The sequence below is a fragment of the Myotis nattereri genome (genome assembly GCF_964212035.1).
Source record: "Myotis nattereri genome assembly, chromosome: 10".
NCBI classification, from domain to species: domain Eukaryota; kingdom Metazoa; phylum Chordata; class Mammalia; order Chiroptera; family Vespertilionidae; genus Myotis; species Myotis nattereri.
Window position 1 is genome coordinate 49,012,142 of NC_138085.1, and position 21,472 is coordinate 49,033,613.

At 34.0% G+C, this 21,472-nt stretch overlaps 1 protein-coding gene and 1 pseudogene across 4 annotated transcripts in view; one reads left to right on the top strand and one right to left on the bottom strand.

Annotated features, from left to right (window-relative positions):
• Positions 1 to 21,472, top strand: part of USP34 (ubiquitin specific peptidase 34) — a 241,144-nt gene that overhangs the window by 92,640 nt on the left and 127,032 nt on the right. For 2 of the 3 annotated variants that reach the window (XM_081100602.1, XM_081100603.1), the window contains exons 19-26: positions 3,690 to 3,779; positions 6,366 to 6,461; positions 11,357 to 11,439; positions 15,333 to 15,487; positions 16,661 to 16,774; positions 17,843 to 17,942; positions 18,076 to 18,235; positions 21,258 to 21,384. In XM_081100602.1, the coding sequence (XP_080956728.1) occupies positions 3,690 to 3,779; positions 6,366 to 6,461; positions 11,357 to 11,439; positions 15,333 to 15,487; positions 16,661 to 16,774; positions 17,843 to 17,942; positions 18,076 to 18,235; positions 21,258 to 21,384 (925 nt within the window). The remainder of the gene's footprint in view (positions 1 to 3,689; positions 3,780 to 6,365; positions 6,462 to 11,356; positions 11,440 to 15,332; positions 15,488 to 16,660; positions 16,775 to 17,842; positions 17,943 to 18,075; positions 18,236 to 21,257; positions 21,385 to 21,472) is intronic. The other variant, XM_081100604.1, reaches the window with a different exon arrangement.
• LOC308526354 (protein S100-A10-like) lies at positions 14,086 to 14,364 on the bottom strand (annotated as a pseudogene). The gene has a single exon. The product of its transcript is annotated as a protein S100-A10-like (transcript).

Here is a 21,472-nt window from a genome sequence, read left to right on the forward strand (position 1 = left end):
TTTTAGATAAAGAATCTGAAATTCCCCTTCATTCTCCATGGCCTGTTTTTCCAAACACTATGCAACTTGCAGAAAAATATTAAAAATTTTAGTATTTAAAAAGTACTTTAAAAAATATGTATAGACCTACATATTTTTTTCATTTTAATCAACTACCTAAAAATGGAATTGTAGTCTCATGGGGTTTTAAGAAACTGACAGTTTTTGACAGTCCTATTTTATTTTTTATTTTTAAATATATTTTATTGATTTTTTACAGAGAGGAAGGGAGAGAGATAGAAAGTCAGAAACACTGATCAGCTGCCTCCTGCACATCTCCCACTGGGATGTGCCTGCAACCCAGGTACATGCCCTTGACCGGAATCGAACCTGTGACCTTTCAGTCCACAGACCGACGCTCTATCCACTGAGCCAAACCGGTTTCGGCGACAGTCATATTTTAAAAATATACTTTAGAATGTTAATGTTTTTAAATATTTGAAGAATATTTATATTGTACTTTATAGTGCGGATATCCCAGGCACTAACTGTCCTCATTACTTCACTATGTACTCCTTAATCTTTACCAATGTAGGTTTGATCCTCTAACATTCTAACATTCTGTTTTGTTATCCAGTAGTATTTTTTTTTTTTGGCCAGGTTCTTCATGACAGTTATATAGCATTTAAAAAGTTGGTCATCACCCTGATTGGGTGGGGCTCAGATGGTTAGAGTGTTGTCCCATACACCAAAGAGGTTGTGGGTTCAATTCCTGTTAGGGCACATACCTAGGTTGTGGGTTGGATCCCCTGTTTGGGCATGTAACCGATCTCTCTCGCTCTCCCTCTCTCCCTCTCTCTCTTTAAATCAAGAAAAACATATCCTTGGATGAGGGATTTAAATACATAAATAAAAAGTTGCTCATCTCCTTCCTTGAGAATCTTGGTTTTACGTTCTTTGCTGGTTCATTATTTACTAGGAGTACTGGCTAATAATGCGGATTTTTTCCAATAGATGGAGTTACACATATGTTGATATATATGCGATTTGATATTATGCTATGTTGTTGTATTGACAACAAGCTTCAAAACTTCATATGTTAAATTTTCTGAAGGTGTTAACATCATAAATATTTTTATGCTTAAAAATGTCGAATTTCGTGCCAAAAAAAGCATTTGCAAGAAGTTTTAATTCATTATTTTGAAAAGTGCTGCTAAATACTTCAGGAAGCTTATGGTGAACATGCTGCATCTCAAGATACTTGTGAACGCTGTTTTAAACGCTTTAAAAGTGATGATTTCGATGTCAAAGACAAAGCACGTCCAGGTCAATCAAAAAAGTTTAAAAACCAACAATTACAAGCATTATTGGATGAAGATGAGTGTCATACTCAAAAACAACTTGCAGAAAGATAAAACATTGCTCAGCAAACAATTTCCGATCTGATTACAATCAATGGGAAACATCTTAAAGGTAGGAAAATGGGTGCCACACCAATTGAACGGAAGACAAATGGAAAACCGAAAAGTCATCAGTCAAATGTGGCTTCAAAGGCACAAAAGAAAGTCTTTTTTGCATCAAATTATGACTGGTGATGAAAAGTGGATTTATTTTGAGAATCCCAAATGCACAAGATCATGGGTTGATCCAGGTCAACATCGAGTGCAAACCAAATCGCTTCGGAAAGAAGACAATGCTCTGCATTTGGTGAGATCAGGAAGGTGTGGTGTATTATGAGCTTCTAAAACCAGGTGAAACTGTTAATGCTGATTGCTGCCGACAACAAATAATGAATTTGAACCATGCTTTGAGCGTGAAATGACCAGAATGTGCCTGAAGACAAGGCAAAGTAATTTTGCTTCATGATGACACACCATCACACACTTCAAAACCAGTTAAAGACATGTTAAAAGATCTTGCCTGGGAAGTATTAACCCACGAGCTGTATTCACCAGACCTTCCTCCTTCAGATTACCACTTGTTCTGATCGATGGCACACGCACTTTCTGAGCATCACCTCAAAACGTACGAAGAAGTGGAAAATTGGGTCTCTGAGTGGTTTGCCTCAAAACAAAAGTTCTATTGGGACGGTATCCACAAATTACCTGAAAGAAGGAGGAAATGTGTAGCTAGCGATGGACATTACTTTGAATAAAGCACTTTTGATGTTTCTTTTGAAATTATCATGTTTTCTCTGATTACAAAATCCGCATTGTTAACCGATACACCTAGTAAGTATATGTTCAGTGTGCACCATATGCAGAGAATTTTAATAAGATAGTCTTTGCTCTCATTGAGCACATATTAATGATGGATACATTAAAATAAAGGAATATTTTTTAGATGATGAAGAAAAATGGGAAGAAATCAAGAGGAATAAAGAGATTCAATTCAAGGGTGTTATCTAATAGAGAATTATCCTGGTCATCTTTTCTGATGACTGTTGAGGAAACATGAATAAAGTAAGAGAAGGAGTAGTCCTGTAGATAGATATTTAGGTAAAGAGCATTTCCAAGTACAGGCAAAAGTGAAGGCCCCTACCAGTAATGTGCTTATGTGTGTTGAAGGGATAGCAAAGAGAAAGATCTGAAGGAAATAGACTGATAGGAGTAAGGACTTATAACACAGGGCTTTGTAGTCCAATTTAAGTACTTTGGATTTCATGCATAGATAATTTTTTCTAATTTCTGCTACTCAGTATTCCACCACTGTTTCCCACTCACACCTGTTACTCTGCTATCCCTGGTACCCTTCTCAAAGAGTAGGCATTTTGGAGGACTAACTTGTACACCAGACTTGTGGTTAGGGTGCCAACTTTGTAAAAAAATTTTTTCAAGAAGCTATATTGGCTCCTGAGCTTAAAAAAAAAAAAATTCAGTATCTCATTAGAGTTTGTCCTTCTTTGAAGGCTCATGCAGCCGATCTCCTTACGTACTAAGACTACTGGGATTTGTATGCCAATATCTCCCTTATACGAAGATAGGCATACTCAGATGTACTTGTTTGAGCTTTCCTATTAATCTTTTGCTCCTTCATACTTGAGGTATATGGTGTGCTTTCATTGTTAACATGGCTCCTAATGCAGTGAATCTCAACTTGGCTGAAAATTAGGGAGAAAGTGATCATTTGTATAGTTTTTAATAAATGTCATCTCTTGATTATTGTTTCTCAGAATGTGGTCCATAAACCCAACAGTTTGTCACTGGTGATCTTGTTATAAATGCAAAATTTCTGAACCTCCCTTAGACCTACTGAATCAGAATTTGTATTTTAACAAAATTCCCTCAGGTGAATGAAGTGCACATTAAACTTTGAGAAGCCCCACTCTGGTTTCTGCTTTCTATTTTCCTTAATTAAATTCTTAGAGCCCCCATGACTTGTTAAAGAATATGTACTTTCATGGAGAGAAAAAGAAACAACCAAATTACCTTTAAATGCTTTTCACTTGCTTTTATACTCAGATACTTATAGTGTATTTTACTTTGAAAGTCTTGGATTGGAATTTTAAAACTTGATTTCTTGCCCCATTGTATAAATTTGTACTTCAGTAGAAAAAATTTTAATGTTTGTGTAAAAAATATATATGTAAATTCATTGAATTCTTTTGCATTTAAGATCTTAAAAATAGGTGAATTTCTGTAAAAAGCTAGAATTACTGATAGTAGTTAAAATTAGTTTATTCTATAAATATCTGTTTTTTGCTGTTTCAGGTCAGTTGTAATTTCACTTCGGCTTCTTCCAAAACTGTTTGGTACTTTTCAGCAGTTTGGGAGTAGTTATGATACACATTGGATTACAATGTAAGTAAATAAAAACAATTTGTTTTCATTTTAAAGATCTTTTTTCAAATCATAGTTATCAAACAAGGTTTTTAATAACTTACTGATTTTTATTCTGTACCAGAAAATTTTGACTTTCATGTGGTTCAAATGTTTTCTCCGATTTTTAAGAGTGCTATCTCTTCCACTTAACTCCATGGAAATTATATTCCCATCAGTAGGAAAATCTGACTTTTGTATTCTTTATAGTTAGAGAAAAATGTTGTAGCAATTAGTGCAGTAATTTTAGTATGCCTGGCCATACCAAAGAACTCCTGAAGAAGATCCCCACTAAAATGAACACTCTAGGATGTCTTTTATTTTTCCTGTGCCTAGGAATTGGTTCTAGACATTATATCATGTTGGGGTAATCTTGACCCCATCCTATTAATCAATGTTAAAGAAGTCTTTCAAAAAATTCTTTGTGAAATTGATCTAGTTTTTGTAACATTCTAGAGAAAGTTAGCTATCACAAGCACTTCATTAATCTATAAGAATATGGTGCTTATTCAAAATAGACTTTTGGAGAGATTTCAGAGACATTTAAACTTTAGGAAAAATTAGATTTGTTGAAGGATTCATTTTTGAAGTCAAGTAGGATGGCTTTTTACCTAGTTAGCTTCTAAAACCTAAGATTAGATGGTAAGAGCACTTGCACTTTGCTTGCTTTCAAAATGAATACCATTTTAAAAATTCTTCGAAGTCTACATTATAGTTCTCCTGAGTTATAGCTCTTGCTTATTTATTGCTCTTTTAAAGGAGATCTATTTAACATGAACCTCTATTTTTCTAAAAGCATCTTAGAAAGTCTTCATTATAGTTCTCCTGAGTTATAGCTCTTGTTTATTTATTGCTCTTTTAAAGGAGATCTATTTAACATGAACCTCTATTTTTTTAAAAGCATCTTAGAAAGTCTTTGGTTAATATTGCAGTATGACTCTAGTGATCATTCTAGATTATGAATGCAAGGAAGGTCCTTGAGCTGCTAAACAGAGGGAAACTTTTAGCATCCTTAAATACAAGAATAGCATGAGTCTTACTTCATTGACACTTTCCATAATGTTTAAAAGGCTGAATCACAAAATTTCTAAAGTATGAAAGGGATTCACTTGGGCAAATTGTTGACATATTGTGGCTATTTGAGAAGGTTATTATATTATTAAGGAGGAAGAAAGGGTAACATTCTCGTAGAAGAGGCAAACTCTGAATATATAGTTACTTATCTAGTACCTGAAGTTAAATAGATTGAGTTGAAACTCTTCGAGCTTGTTCTTTAAATTAAATGTAAATAAGCTCAGTTAATGACAGATCACTGGGTCTCTAACATGACACTGGTATCCTAAATCTTAGCAGAACCCTTATGATTATTTAGTATCAGTAGTAACAAAAACTATTTATTGTGAATCTGTTATGTGCAGCAGCCCTCAACATTGGTGAATATTATCTGTTAAACTCTTAGGGCCATGTATTAAAATTGGAAGTTGTCCCTGATTCTCTTAGTAAATGTTCAGGTAACCAGCAAACAGACTTCAGGAGGTCAGGTTACTTGCCCAAAGCTGTGGAGCAAGTCTGTTAGAACTGGTTTTAAGCCTTAAGTTTTAGGTTTTCTTTCTACCACTTGATCTTCATTAAATGATTGGCAAAGTGAGAGTAACTTATTTTGAAAAGAGAACTATATAGCAAAAATGATTTAAACTACATTAGAAATTTGGGAGTTTTAATCCTTTTATATCTATACATTTTAGCAGGTGTATTGTTAGTAAATATTGTGTAAGATGGATTGTTAGTTATGAAAGTTAAAGATCCTGGGATCTTTAATTATATTTATCAGTATTTCTTTTTCCCCCTACTTTGGAGTTTAATACCTGAATATTTATTTGATTTTTAAAAATTGTTAAAAAATAAGCAGATTACATATTGATAGTAAAATTTTCTGGTTTAGTAATTTTATGTTGTATGTGTTTTATGTCAGGCCCTCTACTAAATTCTGCTAAATAATGACCAATGCATGCAGTCTATTCTTATTAAATGAACTGTGTCAGACATTTTTAATATTCATGATAACCATTTATAATTAGCACTGTACTAGACATTTTCCCACTTCACAAGGATTGAGTATTTTGATATTTAAAGACATTATAAACTGATGAACAAAAATAGATACAGAGGCAAAGAAGCATCGAACAGACTGTCAAACTATAACGGGAAGGCAGGGGAGGGTTGGGGGGCGGGTAAGAGATCAACCGAAGGACTTGTATGAATGCATATAAGCATAACCAATGGATGCAAGACACTGGAGGGGGTAGGGGGAAGGGGGGAGGGCATGTGTGGGGCGGGGGATGTCAGTGGGAGAAAAAAAGACATATACTACTATTTGTAATACTTTAAGCAATAAAATAAAATAAAACAAAATTGATACTTTAATAAAAATTAAGGTGTAAGTTTTGGCAATGAAAAGATTTCGTATTTGAAGATTTTAATATATATATATTTTTTCTTCCCATTCTATAATAGATTTACTATCTTACCTTATGGCTTTAAAATTATTTTTTCTTTCAATTGGTCCAGGTGGGCAGAAAAAGAACTGAATATGATGAAGCTTTTCTTTGATAATTTGGTATACTATATTCAGTCTGTAAGAGAAGGAAGGCAAAAACATGCACTGTAAGTATCCCTTAATTAGGTTAGTTATGTTTAACTCTTGATTGTCCCCTGAAAGATAATTTTCCAGTGTTTCTACTTCTTTTATATAGTAAATAAAAAAAATGTGAAAAATTTAAGAGAAAGAAAGGATTTTTTAAAGTTGTATTTCATAAAGTTATTTTTGTAATTCTTAATCTTTTATAACTTGGGCATGGTTAACCTTCACTATTGACTTCTGTTTGAAGTTATTTTCAGGAACTAAAAGTAAATTTTCCCCAGAAATCATCAGTATCCGTGTCTTAATGTATTAGGGGCATTGACTCCAAAATTTTTAAATATATACTTTCAAAAAAATATATTTAACATATAATTAATTTAAAACATTTCCCTTTATTACTTTAATTGGATACTAGTTTAAAAAGTTTAGGACATGTGTGGAAAGTTTAAAAATTGGTGGTATAACTGGTTAATATTTCCTCATTAAAAATGTTCTCTGGATATGTTGAACTGACTCTGGATAAGAATTGGTAGAAATTGGTCAGTGATATAGCTGTATTTAAAACTGTGCTTACAGGGAAATGCCTGCCCAGAAGTAAACATTTAAATTCATAGGTTACTGCTTGTGAATCAATTGATGGGGACTGATGGTCTAATTGAGGAAACCAACTCGTTGTTAATATCAGCATATTAGTAAATCTGAGAAATAGCACAGTATTTTCTGAGAAGATATACACACAGAAAACTTCCACATAGATGGAAGCTGAGTTGACTGGAAAAGTGTTCAGAAAAGTCACAGACCTTTAAAGCATACATACTTATCCACCTTCAAAAATAAATTTACTTATTTTTTTCCACATATGGATTTTTTTGGGATTCTTTTATTTCCAAACATGAATAATGATGATGATGATGTTGATAAAAATAGCTAGTGTTCATTGATATTGTGTGCTAGATGTTATTTAAGTAATAAGTATTAACTTCAAGATATATAACAACCCTTTTGAGGTAGGTAGTTGCATTTTAAAAATAAAAACATTTAAGCTCTGAGGTAAATAACTTGCCCAAGGTCACACATTTTATAAATAGTGGAGCCAGAAAAATAAAATAGTGTAGCCAGGGTTTCTATAATTCATTTTATAAACACACATTTTATGAACAAGGAAACAGTCTGTTTTCTGTAATTCCTGTTCTTGAGTGTTCCCTTGTACTGTCATCAATCTCTAGTTACCTTAATGCTAAAATATATTTCATATCTTTTCACAAGTTGATATTACCACAAACACTGTTCCAGTTCTTTTAACCAACCTCTGGATCAGTCTTCTTGCCTAAATCTGCCCCTGTGATTGTTAATTTCTTATCTTTATTAAATTAGGAAGTCAGTATGATATTGTTGGAAAGCTCATGAGTTTTAAAAACCATACAGACATGTATTTAGATTACGAATCTCTTGCTTTGGCCTTATTTCAGTTGTTTCCTTCTCTAATAAATTTCATTTACTTACCTTATGAATTTTTGTAAGGAGTAAATAAAATAATTTAGTAAGTAATATCTGGCACATAGTAGAGTATCTATAAATTGTGATTACCTTGCTAAAGCAAACAAGAAACTTGTGCCTTAGCCCATGTAGATTTTCCCCTGCATAAAAAATAAATACCAGTTTTTTACAGCCTACTTTCTGGGCCCTCTAAAATCTAAACTCAGCCAGCATTTCCTATTTTATTGTTCAATGATTTCTTTTTTTTTTTTTTTAATATATTTTATTGATTTTTTTACAGAGAGGAAGGGAGAGAGATAGAGAGTTAGAAACATCGATGAGAGAGAAACATCGATCAGCTGCCTCCTACACATCCCCCACTGGGGAAGTGCCCGCAACCCAGGTACATGCCGTTGACCGGAATCAAACCCGGGACCCTTCAGTCCGCAGGCCGACGCTCTATCCGCTGAGCCAAACCGGCTTTGGCTCAATGATTTCTTAAGGTATCCTATTCTACAAGCCTATCAAATTATTTTTTAGATATTTCCCTAAATTTACTCTATTCCATAGTTTTGCTTATAAAGTTACCACTACGCAAGATGCAGTCTCGTTAAATCCTATTAAAATTCTAAGTGTTGCCCTAACCGGTTTGGCTCAGCAGGTAGAGCGTCGGCCTGCGGACTCAAGGGTCCCAGGTTCGATTCCGGTCAAGGGCATGTACCTTGGTTGCGGGCATATCCCCAGTGGGGAGTGTGCAGGAGGCAGCTGATCGATGTTTCTTTCATCGATGTTTCTAACTCTCTATCCCTCTCCCTTCCTCTCTGTAAAATACCAATAAAATATATTTAAAAAAAAATTCTAAGTGTTCTTCATAGTCTGTGTTCTCCTTTAATTTTTCTTCTTGAAGAAGAGGTCAAGGATAATTATGGCCTGAATGTGAGCATCTCCATACATCCTCTATAAAATCTATAAGATAAAAAAGGAGCAGAAATTAAATCACATGTGACCCACATCCTCAGCATTTTCAGGAGAGAGAGAATTCAAGTTACCTATCAGAAGAGAAATATACCTTAAGTTACAAAAGAGCTCCTACCACAACCACAGCCTGTGGGCTTAAAAAGAAGGGATGGGGTGCTTAAGAGAGGGAAGTGGAAAACAGATGAATTACCCTAAAAAAGTGAAAGTCCCAACATTAAGTGACAAAAAATAAATATAGGTCTGAAACTTGGTTGTTTACAGCATTGTCTACAGGGTTGTCACTTTGTTAGTAGAACCAGAGGTGGAGCCTCATACAAGCATTGATTCTGTGATAAAAAAAAAGTAGAGGAATAGTGCTCTTTGGAGATGAGTTTCATATTTCCGTAGGTACACCAGAGCATCTTTCCAATCATCCAATCAGCTTTGTTGCCTGGCATTTTTAGAGAATAAAACCTTAGAGCAGAGAGACGTCGTCTGTACTATTTCAGTATAACTCCTTTGTTCCTTCAGGCTATAAAACAGTTTTATATTTGCTCCTCTTTGGTAAAGCATACTGAGTTCCTAGCACATTATTTTCTACTTGTTCATTGTGTTACAGAAGTGTAGATAGAGTCAATGGTTCTGTGGAAACTGAAGAATGGGTGATGGACTGGATCCATGCTTCCTAGGGTTATGGGTCTCACTCTGATTTGCGAGTATAGGGAAGAAAGTATTCAATAAATAAAGTATTCAAGCAATTTGTAAAGAACAGGACTTTCTTCACCTTTTATGTCTGTGATCAAGGTTCTTCAGACTTAGTCTCAGAGTACTTCAAGGCCTCTGCTACAAAATGTGTCCTATTAGAAAAGGGTGAGAAACTATTAATAGCTGTCCTTGAATTCTATTTAGATAGCATTTTAGTCTGTGAGTGGTTTATTATATTCCAACCTCCCCCACTCCAGCCACTTTGCCACATGTACTTTCATCTTTACAAAGGGCACTGCAACAATAATGAAGCAGTGTTCCCCCTCTTCTCTCTTTTTTTTTTTGGCCAGTATTAATGAGACAATTTAGTAAAGCTATATCCAGCAAACTCAATCTGTAGAAAAACTTTAACTTTAAAATGTAACAATGAATTTAATGAAATTTTTTAAACTAATTTGGGGAAACTTAAAAAAATCTGTACTTACTTAAAGATTATTGGAAATTGATTTAAGAGGCTCTGACTCTGTAAACTGGATTGTGGATCAGGGCTCAGGCTGGTTGCTGCCTTTTGTTGGCAAAGTAATTTGGGCATTTCATCTACAATCAGACTTTTGTTTTGTAACATAGAGATAAGAACTCATGGACTTTGTTTCATTGATTGAGTGCTCAGTTTCATTGGTTGAGTGCTCAGGTGCTTGTAGTACTAGAATTTTGTGATATCACTTTGTTCAGTGTGCAGTTCACAGGGTTGCTAAAGGAATCCTAAAATAAAAACCTGATCATTAACTTTTTCTCCCCCCAATATCGTTCAGTGACTTCCACCCATTTCAATACCAACCTCTTCTATCTGACATTCAGGCTGGCTATAATCTGGCCCTCTGTCTATAGCTCTTCAGACCACCTCTTACGTTTCCTCATCCAGCATTTTTAAAAAATATATTTAATTGATTTTTTTTTACAGAGAGGAAGGGAGAGGGATAGAGAGCTAGAAACATCGATGAGAGAGAAACATCTATCAGTTGCCTCCTGCACACCTCCCACTGGGGATGTGCCCGCAACCAAGGCACACGCCCTTGACCTGAATCGAACCCGGGACCCCTCAGTCCGCAGGCCAATGCTCCATCCACTGAGCCAAACTGGTTAGGGCTCATCCAGCATTTTTAAAAAGCTGTTTATTTTCAAATGCCTACAAACTGAATTCCCAGAAAACCATGCAAAATTACCTACTTAATAAGCTTCCAAAGCAATTCTTAAATTAACAATTGAATTTTTTACACATGAATTATAGTTATTTAGATTTGAAATAACATTCAAAAATGTCAGTTGTGTATCAGCCGAATTCCTCAAGAACTTGATTTATGGAATTGACATTTTACTAGCATTTCTTGTTTAAGGAATAAGGTGGTATCATTGGAAGGACAGTGATAATGAAACATGCAATTTCTAGAATAGTTTTTTTTTAACTTGTAATTTATGTGCATGTTGCATAATTTCAAAATGTATTTGTTCCACTGTTGGGTTCTTATGTACTTTCTGATCATCTAATTTGAAAGTACATTTTCTAATAGTTTAGAGATTTTTATAATTTATTAAATAACATAAATCTCAAACATAACATTTGACTGTATGACCTTTTGTGTAACCAAAGTTATGTAATAAAAATATTTAGTAATTATGAAAATGAATTTTACTTCTTTGTATAATTTAAGATTAGGGTCATTAAATCTTTAAAAGTAATTAAGAAATAGGGTTAATTATTTTAATGACTTTTTATATGTAGGTATAGCCACAGTGCTGAAGTTCAAGTCCGACTTCAGTTCTTGACTTGTGTGTTTTCAACCCTGGGATCACCTGATCACTTCAGTAAGTTTTTAAATCAGTATTTTAATCATTTTTTAGATCTGTAGTGAGAAGAGTCCAGTGAAATATACTGATGCATTTTGATTTCTTTAGTCACTAGATTATTCTCAATAATGAATGTCTTCTCAGTGTATATGGCAATATGAGCATGAGCCTGACACATTCTTACTTTAGTCTCTGAAAATGCCAGTTTTTCAATGGATAAATGACTCATATCAAGAACATATCATGTTAGGGTGATTGCATCTTTTATTACCTTTGGTTATAGAATCTTCCTATCACCACAGCTGGAAACAGATACCGTCTACATATTATTATCAGAGCTAATCTTACCCAAAATTGCTTAGTTTCATAGGTAATAGAAAGAAACATTTAGAGACCCTACTTTTATTTAGATTAATCTCAAACTCTATTTCATTAACAGTTAACCTTTAAAAAATAAGAGATTGGTCAGGTGTATTAAGAGTGTCAACCATGTCCAAATCTGCATGCTAACTGTTCTCACAAGAGAGAAGGAAGATGGATTAATTGATTGATTGATTGCCAGAGCTGCTTCTCTTACTAGACTGATTATGTTGTCTCTCACTCCCCACACTCTTTATGTGTGTTCACATCAGTAAACCTCATTTGTGAGGACATTCTCTTTCTTAAACTGTTAGTATAGTCAAACGGATAAGTGTCTTACTAGCCTGAGAGGTGTCATCACTCTTTTTAAGTCCATATCTGTGCTCGAGATGCACCGTGTGTTTATTTTACTGTTTCAGTCTCTAATTTTTTCGAGTTGAGTTATTTGTAACAAATCCCACTGACATTGTTATACCAACAGATTTCAAAATGAAGACTCCTGTTTTTTATAGGAAACCTTGTCTCATGTTACAGGGTCATTTATCATATCCATTATTATAGGTAACATACAGGAAATAAGTAATATAAAATGTAAAAACCCTGTCTTACTCATGGAGAAGTCAAGCCAAAACAAATATTATCAGCATAAATAATTTCACATGCCCACTAAGTTTCATGTTGGCTTAAAATAGATTCATGGGAAAATGTTAACCACTCTTCTATTTGAATAATGAATTATTTATTTTGCTGCTCCCATCACAGTAAGCACAGTATAAATTCTTTGTGTATTATAGCTACTGTCCAGATAGAATCAAGTTGAAAATTTCACTTCTCCCAGATCATAATTGTACTTTTACTGGTATAGTTCCTGTCAGGTATAATATGATCACTCCAAAGTTATATTCAGCAGGTTAATACTGATTATTAATATATCAACAAATATCTTTTTTAAAAACTTAAAGCAATAACAAAGCATTGCCTATTGAATGTGGATTGGTGATTGAGCCATTTATAAATACACCTCTGATTTATCATTTAATTTATAATTTACCGGGGTACTATTTTTTAGGCTTGTTATCTATTTTCTTCACTTATTTCTCTCCTTAATTAATGTTTTAAGTTATTATATACCCTAAAGGTTGTTTCTAGTTTTATGGTGACTCCCAGAGGCACAATTTGTTCTTAGAACAAATATTTTGAACATTAACTATTTTTAAAAAAATATATTTTATTGATTTTTACAGAGAGGAAGGGAGAGGGATAGAGAGTTAGAAACATTGATGAGAGAGAAACATCGATCAGCTGCCTCCTGCACACTCCCTACTGGGTATGTGCCCGCAACCAAGGTACATGCCCTTGGCCGGAATCGAACCCTGGACCCTTGAGTCCGCAGGCCGACGCTCTATCCACTGAGCCAAACCGGTTAGGGCGAACATTAACTATTTCTGTGAGACACTGATAGGATACTGATTATTTGTTTTTTACTATGAAAGAAGCTTGTTTGAGGGCAAGGGGATACAAGCAATATAAAAATCAAAAGCTTATCTGGCTTTATTTTATTTATTTATTAATTTTTTTGCTTAAAGTATTACAAAGAGTATTACATATGTCTCCTTTTTTCTTCTCCCCTTGACCTTTCCCTGGCCTCCCCTACCCCCCAGTGTCTTGTGTCTATTGGTTATGCTTACATGCATGCATACAAGTCCTTCGGTTGATCTCTTACCCTCCATTCCTCCCCCCCCCCCCCAAACCCTCCCTGGACTTCCTGCTATAGTTTAGTCTGATGTTCCTCTGCCTCTGTATCTATTTTTGTTCATCAGTTTATAATGGTCTTAATTATCCATAAATGAGTGAGACCATGTGGCATTCTTTCTCCTGTTGAATGGGCTGGGATTTTACACACACACACACACACACACACACACACACACACATCGTTAATCCTCACCTGAGGATATTTTTCCATTGATTTTTAGAGAGAGTGGAAGGGAGGGGGAGAGATAGATAGAAACATCAATGTGAGAGAAACACATAGATTGGCTCTGCCCTGCCTATGCCCCAACCGGGACTGGGGATAGAGCCTTCAACTGAGGTATGTGCCCTTGACCAGAATCATCCCATGGCCCTTCAGTCTGAATGCCAGTGCTCTATCCTCTGAGCCAGACTAGGTAGGGTATTTGTATATTTGTTAAGGGTCCCAATCTGCTCATGAAATTTCATACAGGGGGAACTGTGGGGCACTTATTTCTTAAGCAACTCATTGGGAGAACTGTTATCAGGGTGGAAGTAACTGCTCAGTGCTGCCTACTTCCTTTCCTTCTGCTTCATGTGTATTACAAATGTCATTGCATGCTGTGGTGAGCTTGACAGTTAGCTTATAGAAGTTCTGGAAGCCCACTCTGCTGTCTTGGCACTCGTCCAGGTCCTTCATTATTTTGTCTACGGTCAGAGATTCTTTTTGATTTTCCAAAAGTCCAGGGAACTCCTTTTCCATGAGTATTCTCAGGTCCTCCTTTATCACTAGCCTTTATCACTAGCAAATTTATGAAACATGAACATCATGGTTTCCATAGCGTGTTGCATTTTGATGAAGTCTTGGTGGGAGGCGTGGCAAGATCGTTTGGCTGGCTTGGACTGGAGACCCTAGGATACTGTTTTTCTGCTTAAACTCTTTAGACTGGTATTGCTTCTTGGTAAATATTTTCTGAGGGTTTCTTCCCCCCTGCCTCCATTTTCTAGATCTCACCTATTTTTTCCAAGAAAGAGGTTTCTTATGATTCTGTCATAACTTCATATCACTTCTGATTCTGGGGGGCAGTCCCAGGCTTTGGAACCCCTTATGATATACTTTAGAAATCCATGTGATGCTTTTATTTCTATCCCTTTAGATTGTCTCATCCATATTCAGTCTTCAGATTGCCTTTAATGCCTTGTCTTCTTTTTGATTAATTCTCTGACTTCCTTCTGTCACACTTTGGAATCATTTAATACTTGGGTCAAAGTATCATACAGATTTCATCTCATTACTTTGGCTTCCCAGCTGATTGTATCCCCTGATGTGTTGTTGTTCTCTGTTTTAGGCAGGCAGTTCCATTTTGCTTTATCACAAGGATCCTTTTTTTCACAGTTCACAAAAATAATGCTTATTAGCATGCATTGTTTACCTCCTGTGTGCATAGAATGAGCTTTGAACATGGTATCCACTCTGTTCTTAATGCTTAAACCTTAGAACTGACTCCTCAACTTTTGGGGTTATTTTCCTTTAATTATGTGTACTTTAATACAGTAATATGTTCATACTTTAGGAAGAATGATTTTCCAGACCAAATGACTCTTCTAGGATATTATATAAGTTGTATGTTTTTAGATAATTTATATATAGGTTATATTTAACTACATTTGAAAGCATAATTATGTGAAATCTTTTACAGAATAATATTTATAAAAGGCTATAAAAAATCTATTTTTTGATATATTGGTGCTTCTTATACATTGAATTAGGATCGAGGCATTGTATGTTTCATGATTCAAAATTTGTAATTTTTATCTAGGGTTAAGTTTAGAGCAAGTTGACATTTTATGGCATTGTTTAGTAGAAGATTCTGAGTGTTATGATGATGCACTCCATTGGTTTTTAAATCAAGTTCGAAGTAAAGATCAACATGCTATGGGAATGGAAACCTACAAACATCTTTTCCTAGAGAAGGTAATTTTATTTCTTGACAGTTTTATTGTTTATATTGTTTTTCCATATCTCCTTTTTATCTCTTAAACTCTGTAATGTTAATTTTTCATCTTTTAACACTTTTTTTTAAAAAAAAGGTAAATGTGCTGTTTTTCAGCAGCTCTTATATAGTTTTTGCCACTTAGATTTTCACATAATATCAAGAGTCTTCAACACAGTGGATTCCATTTCATTTTGTCTTCTAGTGTTTATATCAAAATGAATATTTAGTTTTTATTTACAAAAATATTCTGTTTCTTAACTAAAGTATTTATGCTAATTAATGTTGAGTATTAATTCAGGCAAATACTTATAAGAAATGTGGGGAGTCTTTTATTTTTAAAATAATAACATTGTAGTTACATTTTCAGGAGTGTATCCACACCCACAAGTGTAAAGTTGTGTTCTGTGACTCTTCCTTAGTTAAATAGGTGTGGGTTCAGCCAATCTTCTAGCAGATGTAAACCAAAATTTATGTAGATGTAGATCCCTGGCAAGGCAGGAATTGCTATAATGATAATAATGACATTCTATCTAGTTTTTGTTCTCCTTTATCAGATGCAGCAATTGGTTCAGGTGTTAATTTTCCATTTGAATTTTGAGGACATTGATAATAACACAGAAATAGACTTTTAAAATTATTTGTATGCTTTTGAGATTGTAAAGGCTCTCTGCAAACTCTCACATGATCTTTGTGGTAGAATTGAGTAAATGTGAATGAGTATATGTAAATTAAGTCACTTAGTAGTTCTAAAGCAAAGCTACAAATAGACCCTCACTATCTTAATTTCAGTCTGTGACTTACACACAAACTTATACATGTAGCTACACATCTCATAAATGTGCATGGACTATGTATACAAAAAATGATAAAATTTAAATGATAAAAAGTTTTTATTTGTTTTCTCTGATTTGAGGCTGTGTTCGGTATAAAAATAGAAACAATTGAGAGATGTTTTAATTATGACCTGAATAAAATTTTCATTAAATTATCTATTTTAATTTTTAAAATTATCAGTGAAAATCTGAGCTGCTACATTTCTTTCTATAATATTTTCAGTAAAATCAAGTTTAATTTAAATCTCTTAAGTTATATCCAATAAAATAAAATGTTAATTCACCACACTAAACCAGCTTAAAAAAATTTTTTTTAAGATGCCCCAGCTAAAACCTGAAACGATTAGCATGACTGGCTTAAACCTGTTTCAGCATCTATGTAACTTGGCTCGATTGGCTACCAGTGCCTATGATGGTGGTTCAAACTCTGAGGTAAGGATTTAGACTTGTCATTTTATTAGGTCAGCTTGTGGAATTTTTGTTTTTATTTCTCAAATTAGATTACTGAATTATGTTACATAATTTGTCAAGCATTGAATTTACTATGAAGACTTTTATTCTTAGGTTTTAGAATAAAAGTTTTATAAAGCAAATTTGATGACTTTTCATTACCAATGATAATCTTGGTTGTGCTTAATGAACTTGTTGCACATTCTTGGATTAATAGAGAAGATTCTATTTGAGTGTTCTTTTAATCCTCTAAACACTCCCAGGTAATATTATCAAGTAGTTTTATCAATTAGAAGGTTGATTTGTCTAAAATCTAATTTTAATGCCATTTGTTGAGGCCAAAACTTTTAGTTGCTCTTGGGCAGTTACAGAGCTCCTGTTGCTAACCTCTATTATGGAATAGAATCTAAGTCATCTTTGACTAGGAGTCATATAATCCGTTTATTAGCTGAAACTCTCACAAGTTGCTAGTCTTATCTCTAGAGTTCCATTTGCCTGATTGATTGGCTACTGGGTTTTGTTGAATGCATTATTTCTAGACTCTCCTGATACAGACTATTTGAAAGTCTTCCTCATTGGACATTCCAGCTTATTAATGATAGTTTTCATTTATTATTATCCATTCACATTTTTCATTACTTTTCTTCAGAAGTTTGAGTTGTGTTATAGCGACAAAGGCATAGAAAACTGATGTTAATTTATGTGGTAAAGAATATATCTAGAGTGCTTTCATAGTATCTTCCTACTCTTCTATCCTTGTTTGAATAGTGTTCTTTTTTAAATTTAATGTTTTGGCTCTAACTCTCACTTTGATAGTACTATGATTAATTTCAGTTTGTGATTTCAGACAACCAGACAGATCTGATTTATCTAAGAAGTAGTTATACTCTAATTTTGAGATAGTACTGCTTTTCATGTAGATGTTGTAAAGACTATGTGGCTCGCAAGCCGCAGTTTGCCGACCACTGTTATAGGATATTAAAACTTTTTGATGTATGACTCTTAAATTAGTTACGTCAAAATAGATGTTGTCACATTTTTCTTTTTTAGCTTTGTGGTATGGACCAATTTTGGGGCATTGCTTTAAGAGCACAATCTGGTGATGTCAGTCGAGCAGCTATCCAGTATATTAACTCCTATTATATTAATGGTGAGTTATTTGAAATATTCCCTAATAGATAGTTTTTTATGTGAAGATTCTTAGTTTAGCTACAGTTAATTTTCTTTATATAGCAAAGCAAGAATATAAGATTGATTCACATGTCTAAACATCTGATTTTCAGGTAAAACTGGTTTGGAGAAGGAACAAGAATTTATTAGTAAGTGTATGGAGAGTCTTATGATAGCTTCTAGCAGTCTTGAACAAGAATCACACTCAAGTCTCACTGTTATAGAAAGAGGACTTCTTATGCTGAAGACACATCTGGAAGCATTTAGGAGAAGGTAATTTTTGTTATACCAAATTAGAATGAATTTCAGACTTTTTTATTGCTGACATGTCCAAAAGTATTCTTAAAAGAGGGGTTTTTTGGGGGAGACAGGTAGAAAGCATAACTTACCAAAAACGAAAGTGCTAGTATTAGAAGCAGTTTTTGTTCATAATATGTAACATATAGTGGTACAATAGGCAATATAGATTCCTGGTAAATATTGCAGAGCTTTAAAATCATTAGGTTATGAGAAGGTATGCATGAATAAGAATTTCTAGTCAGAATTCCATCACTAACAAAGTATTACTAAGATTGAAAAGGCAAAACACTACCAAAAACGGTTTCACTAAAACCCTCGCCAAGAGATCAAATAATCTCTCATAGTTGAACCAAGTTGAGGTTGTTTCATTCGCTGTTTTTTGTTTTTTTTTCTTCCTGGACTAGGAGAAAGTATTTTAATTTTGAATTTCCATTTACCATGGAAACATGATAAAAAATTCTGTTAATGAATATCTGTATAATTAATTTAGACATACCCTGTGTAATACAGAAATAAAGCAAATTAACACTTATGAATGTATCGACTGAAGTGAAAGGTGAGTAGATAGTTTTAATTAAGAAATTCTGTGTAGTAGAAATCATGAGTAAATGTAAAAGTATAAAGAACTGTTTTGTGCCTTGGCCGGTGTTTCTCACTGGTTAAAGTGTCGGCCAATGCACTAAAGGATCTCTAGTTCGATTCCCAGTCAAGAGCATGTACCTGGGTTGCAGGTTCAATCCCAACCCCTGTGGGTGTGTGTTGGGGAGGCAACCAGTTGACATCTCTCTCATATCAATGTTTCTTTCCCCATCTCTTTCTCTTTCTTCCCCTCCCTCCATCCCTTCCACTCTTTAACAATCAATGGAAAAAATATCCTTGGGTGAAAAATAACAACAAAAATATGATGGAAAAAATTGTTAAAGTTAATCATTTCTTTCAACTTCAGAGCTTAGTTTGATAATGAAAATGCCATACAGTTGACATTTATTGACATTTTTATTTAAAATATCAGGAAATAATGAACAATGAAGGTCCTCTAGGCATTCCTTATACATAACATGACTCTATGATTAAAACATTTGGGTACTGCAAAATTTTTACTTTGATTATGGTTGAAATTTGTGGAAATTCTTTTTAAATAATTCTTTGTGGTTTTAAAAAATGTGTAGTGAACTCAAGATTTTTGCACAGAAACTAAACACTGCCAGGTAACTTGTACCACTTTTAAAAATAAATAAGAATAAGCAAATGTGATGTTGTATTCAAATTAATAAATACTCATAAAATTTATATGTTACACAAGATAATACTATAGAAAATAGTATCAGATAGTTACTGTTAATGATATAAATATATACCGGGTGGACAAAACTAGGTTTACAGTTGTTTGTATGGAAAATAATGAAATAATTAATAAATAATAAAAGGAGCTGTGCTTTATGTACTAAAAATGTAAACCTAGTTTTGCCTACCCCTATACATATATTCCAAAATTTTCTCTGTGCTGTAGTGTCTACAAACAACAAAATAAAAAGAGCCTGTTGGTTCAAACCCTTAATCCTTATACGATGTTAACAGTGTTGTAAGATAAATAACATATTTAAAAATAAACTAAGGTTATTTAATTTTATGGGTGGCTAGAAGAGAAACTAGGAAACAATTGAATATTTAAAAAACTAAGAGATGCCGAAACCGGTTTGGCTAAGTGGATAGAGCGTCGGCCTGCGGACTGGGGGGTCCTGGGTTCGATTCTGGTCAGGGGCGTGTGCCTGGGTTGCGGGCACATCCCCAGTGGGGGATGTGCAGGAGGCGGCTGATCAATGTTTCTCTCTCATTGATGTTTCTGACTTTCTATCTCTCTCCCTTCCTCTCTGTAAAAAATCAATAAAATATATTAAAAAAAAACACACAGAAACAAAAAAAACCTAAGAGGTAGTTTAATGATTTATCTAGGTATTTTCATGCGAATCTTTGTGCATTATCATTGTACAGTTTCAAGTGCTTAATGTTGTCAGTGCTACTATTTAAAATTGCTAACATTTATAGAATGAAAATATAAAGTAATTATTGTGTTTATATATTCCTTATATTAAGAGAGCAAATAAAAGTGTCTCTTTTAAAGGTTTTTTTCTTCTTTTCCTTTTTTTTTTTAAAGATAAGGTTATATATAAAACAGTGGTTCTCAACCAGAAGCAATTATGTTTCCTGGAGGACATTAGGTAACTTCTGGAAACATTTTTGATTATCATTGCTTAAGGGAGAAGGGGCTACTATTGGCATGTAGTAAGCAGGTAGAAACTATGGATGCTAGTAAAAATCCTACAGTGCATGAGACAGCTCCCCTCCTCCCATAACGAAGAATTATTGGGCCCAGAAATGTTGTCTAAGGTTAATTTTTTGCTTAGTAATAGAAGGCAGACATTGGCCTGCTTCTAGGAAATAAAGTCCATTTTATTCTCTTACTTACCCTCTTTCTGTTCCAGAATTGATGATTAGGTAAGATATTGATAATTTTTTTCTTATCTGAATTTAGGTACTCTGGATCCTGTCTTCAACTACTAAAAATCACTTGGAAAATTGACAGATATTTAGATTGTCATGTTAGATGCCTGTGTCCTTTGAAATATTAGTCTTCGTAATTTAGTTTTAGCAGTCATGGAATAAGCCCACAAAATTCTGTTGGGCTGATTAACGTATATTTACTAGAAAATCTTCTGTCTCTGAAAAAAATATTTCTAGTACCCCCCCCCCCCCCCCCGCCTTCTGAATGTAGGAATTACAACTTGCTATTTAAGTTTAATTCAGTATGATGAACCTAAACTTAGTGCTTTTATTTTGGGGAAAAAAAATTAAACTTAATGGTATTGATAGACTAAATTGGAATATATTAGAACCTTTAGTGGGCTTTTTCATTTTGTGAAATAATAAAAACTTCAGTAATACTAAAATGTTTTGAAATGATATCCTTCTTATATGTGGTTTTTGTGTGTTTTAGGTTTGCATATCATCTCAGACAGTGGCAAATTGAAGGCACTGGAATTAGTAGTCATTTGAAAGCATTGAGTGACAAACAATCCCTGCCGTTAAGAGTTGTCTGTCAGCCAGCTGGACTTCCTGATAAGGTAGTTGCATAATGTTAGTTTTCAAATTGATAACATTTCCCAGTTCAAATATCTGTTCTTTTTGTATTTTTAAATTGGTTGCATCTCA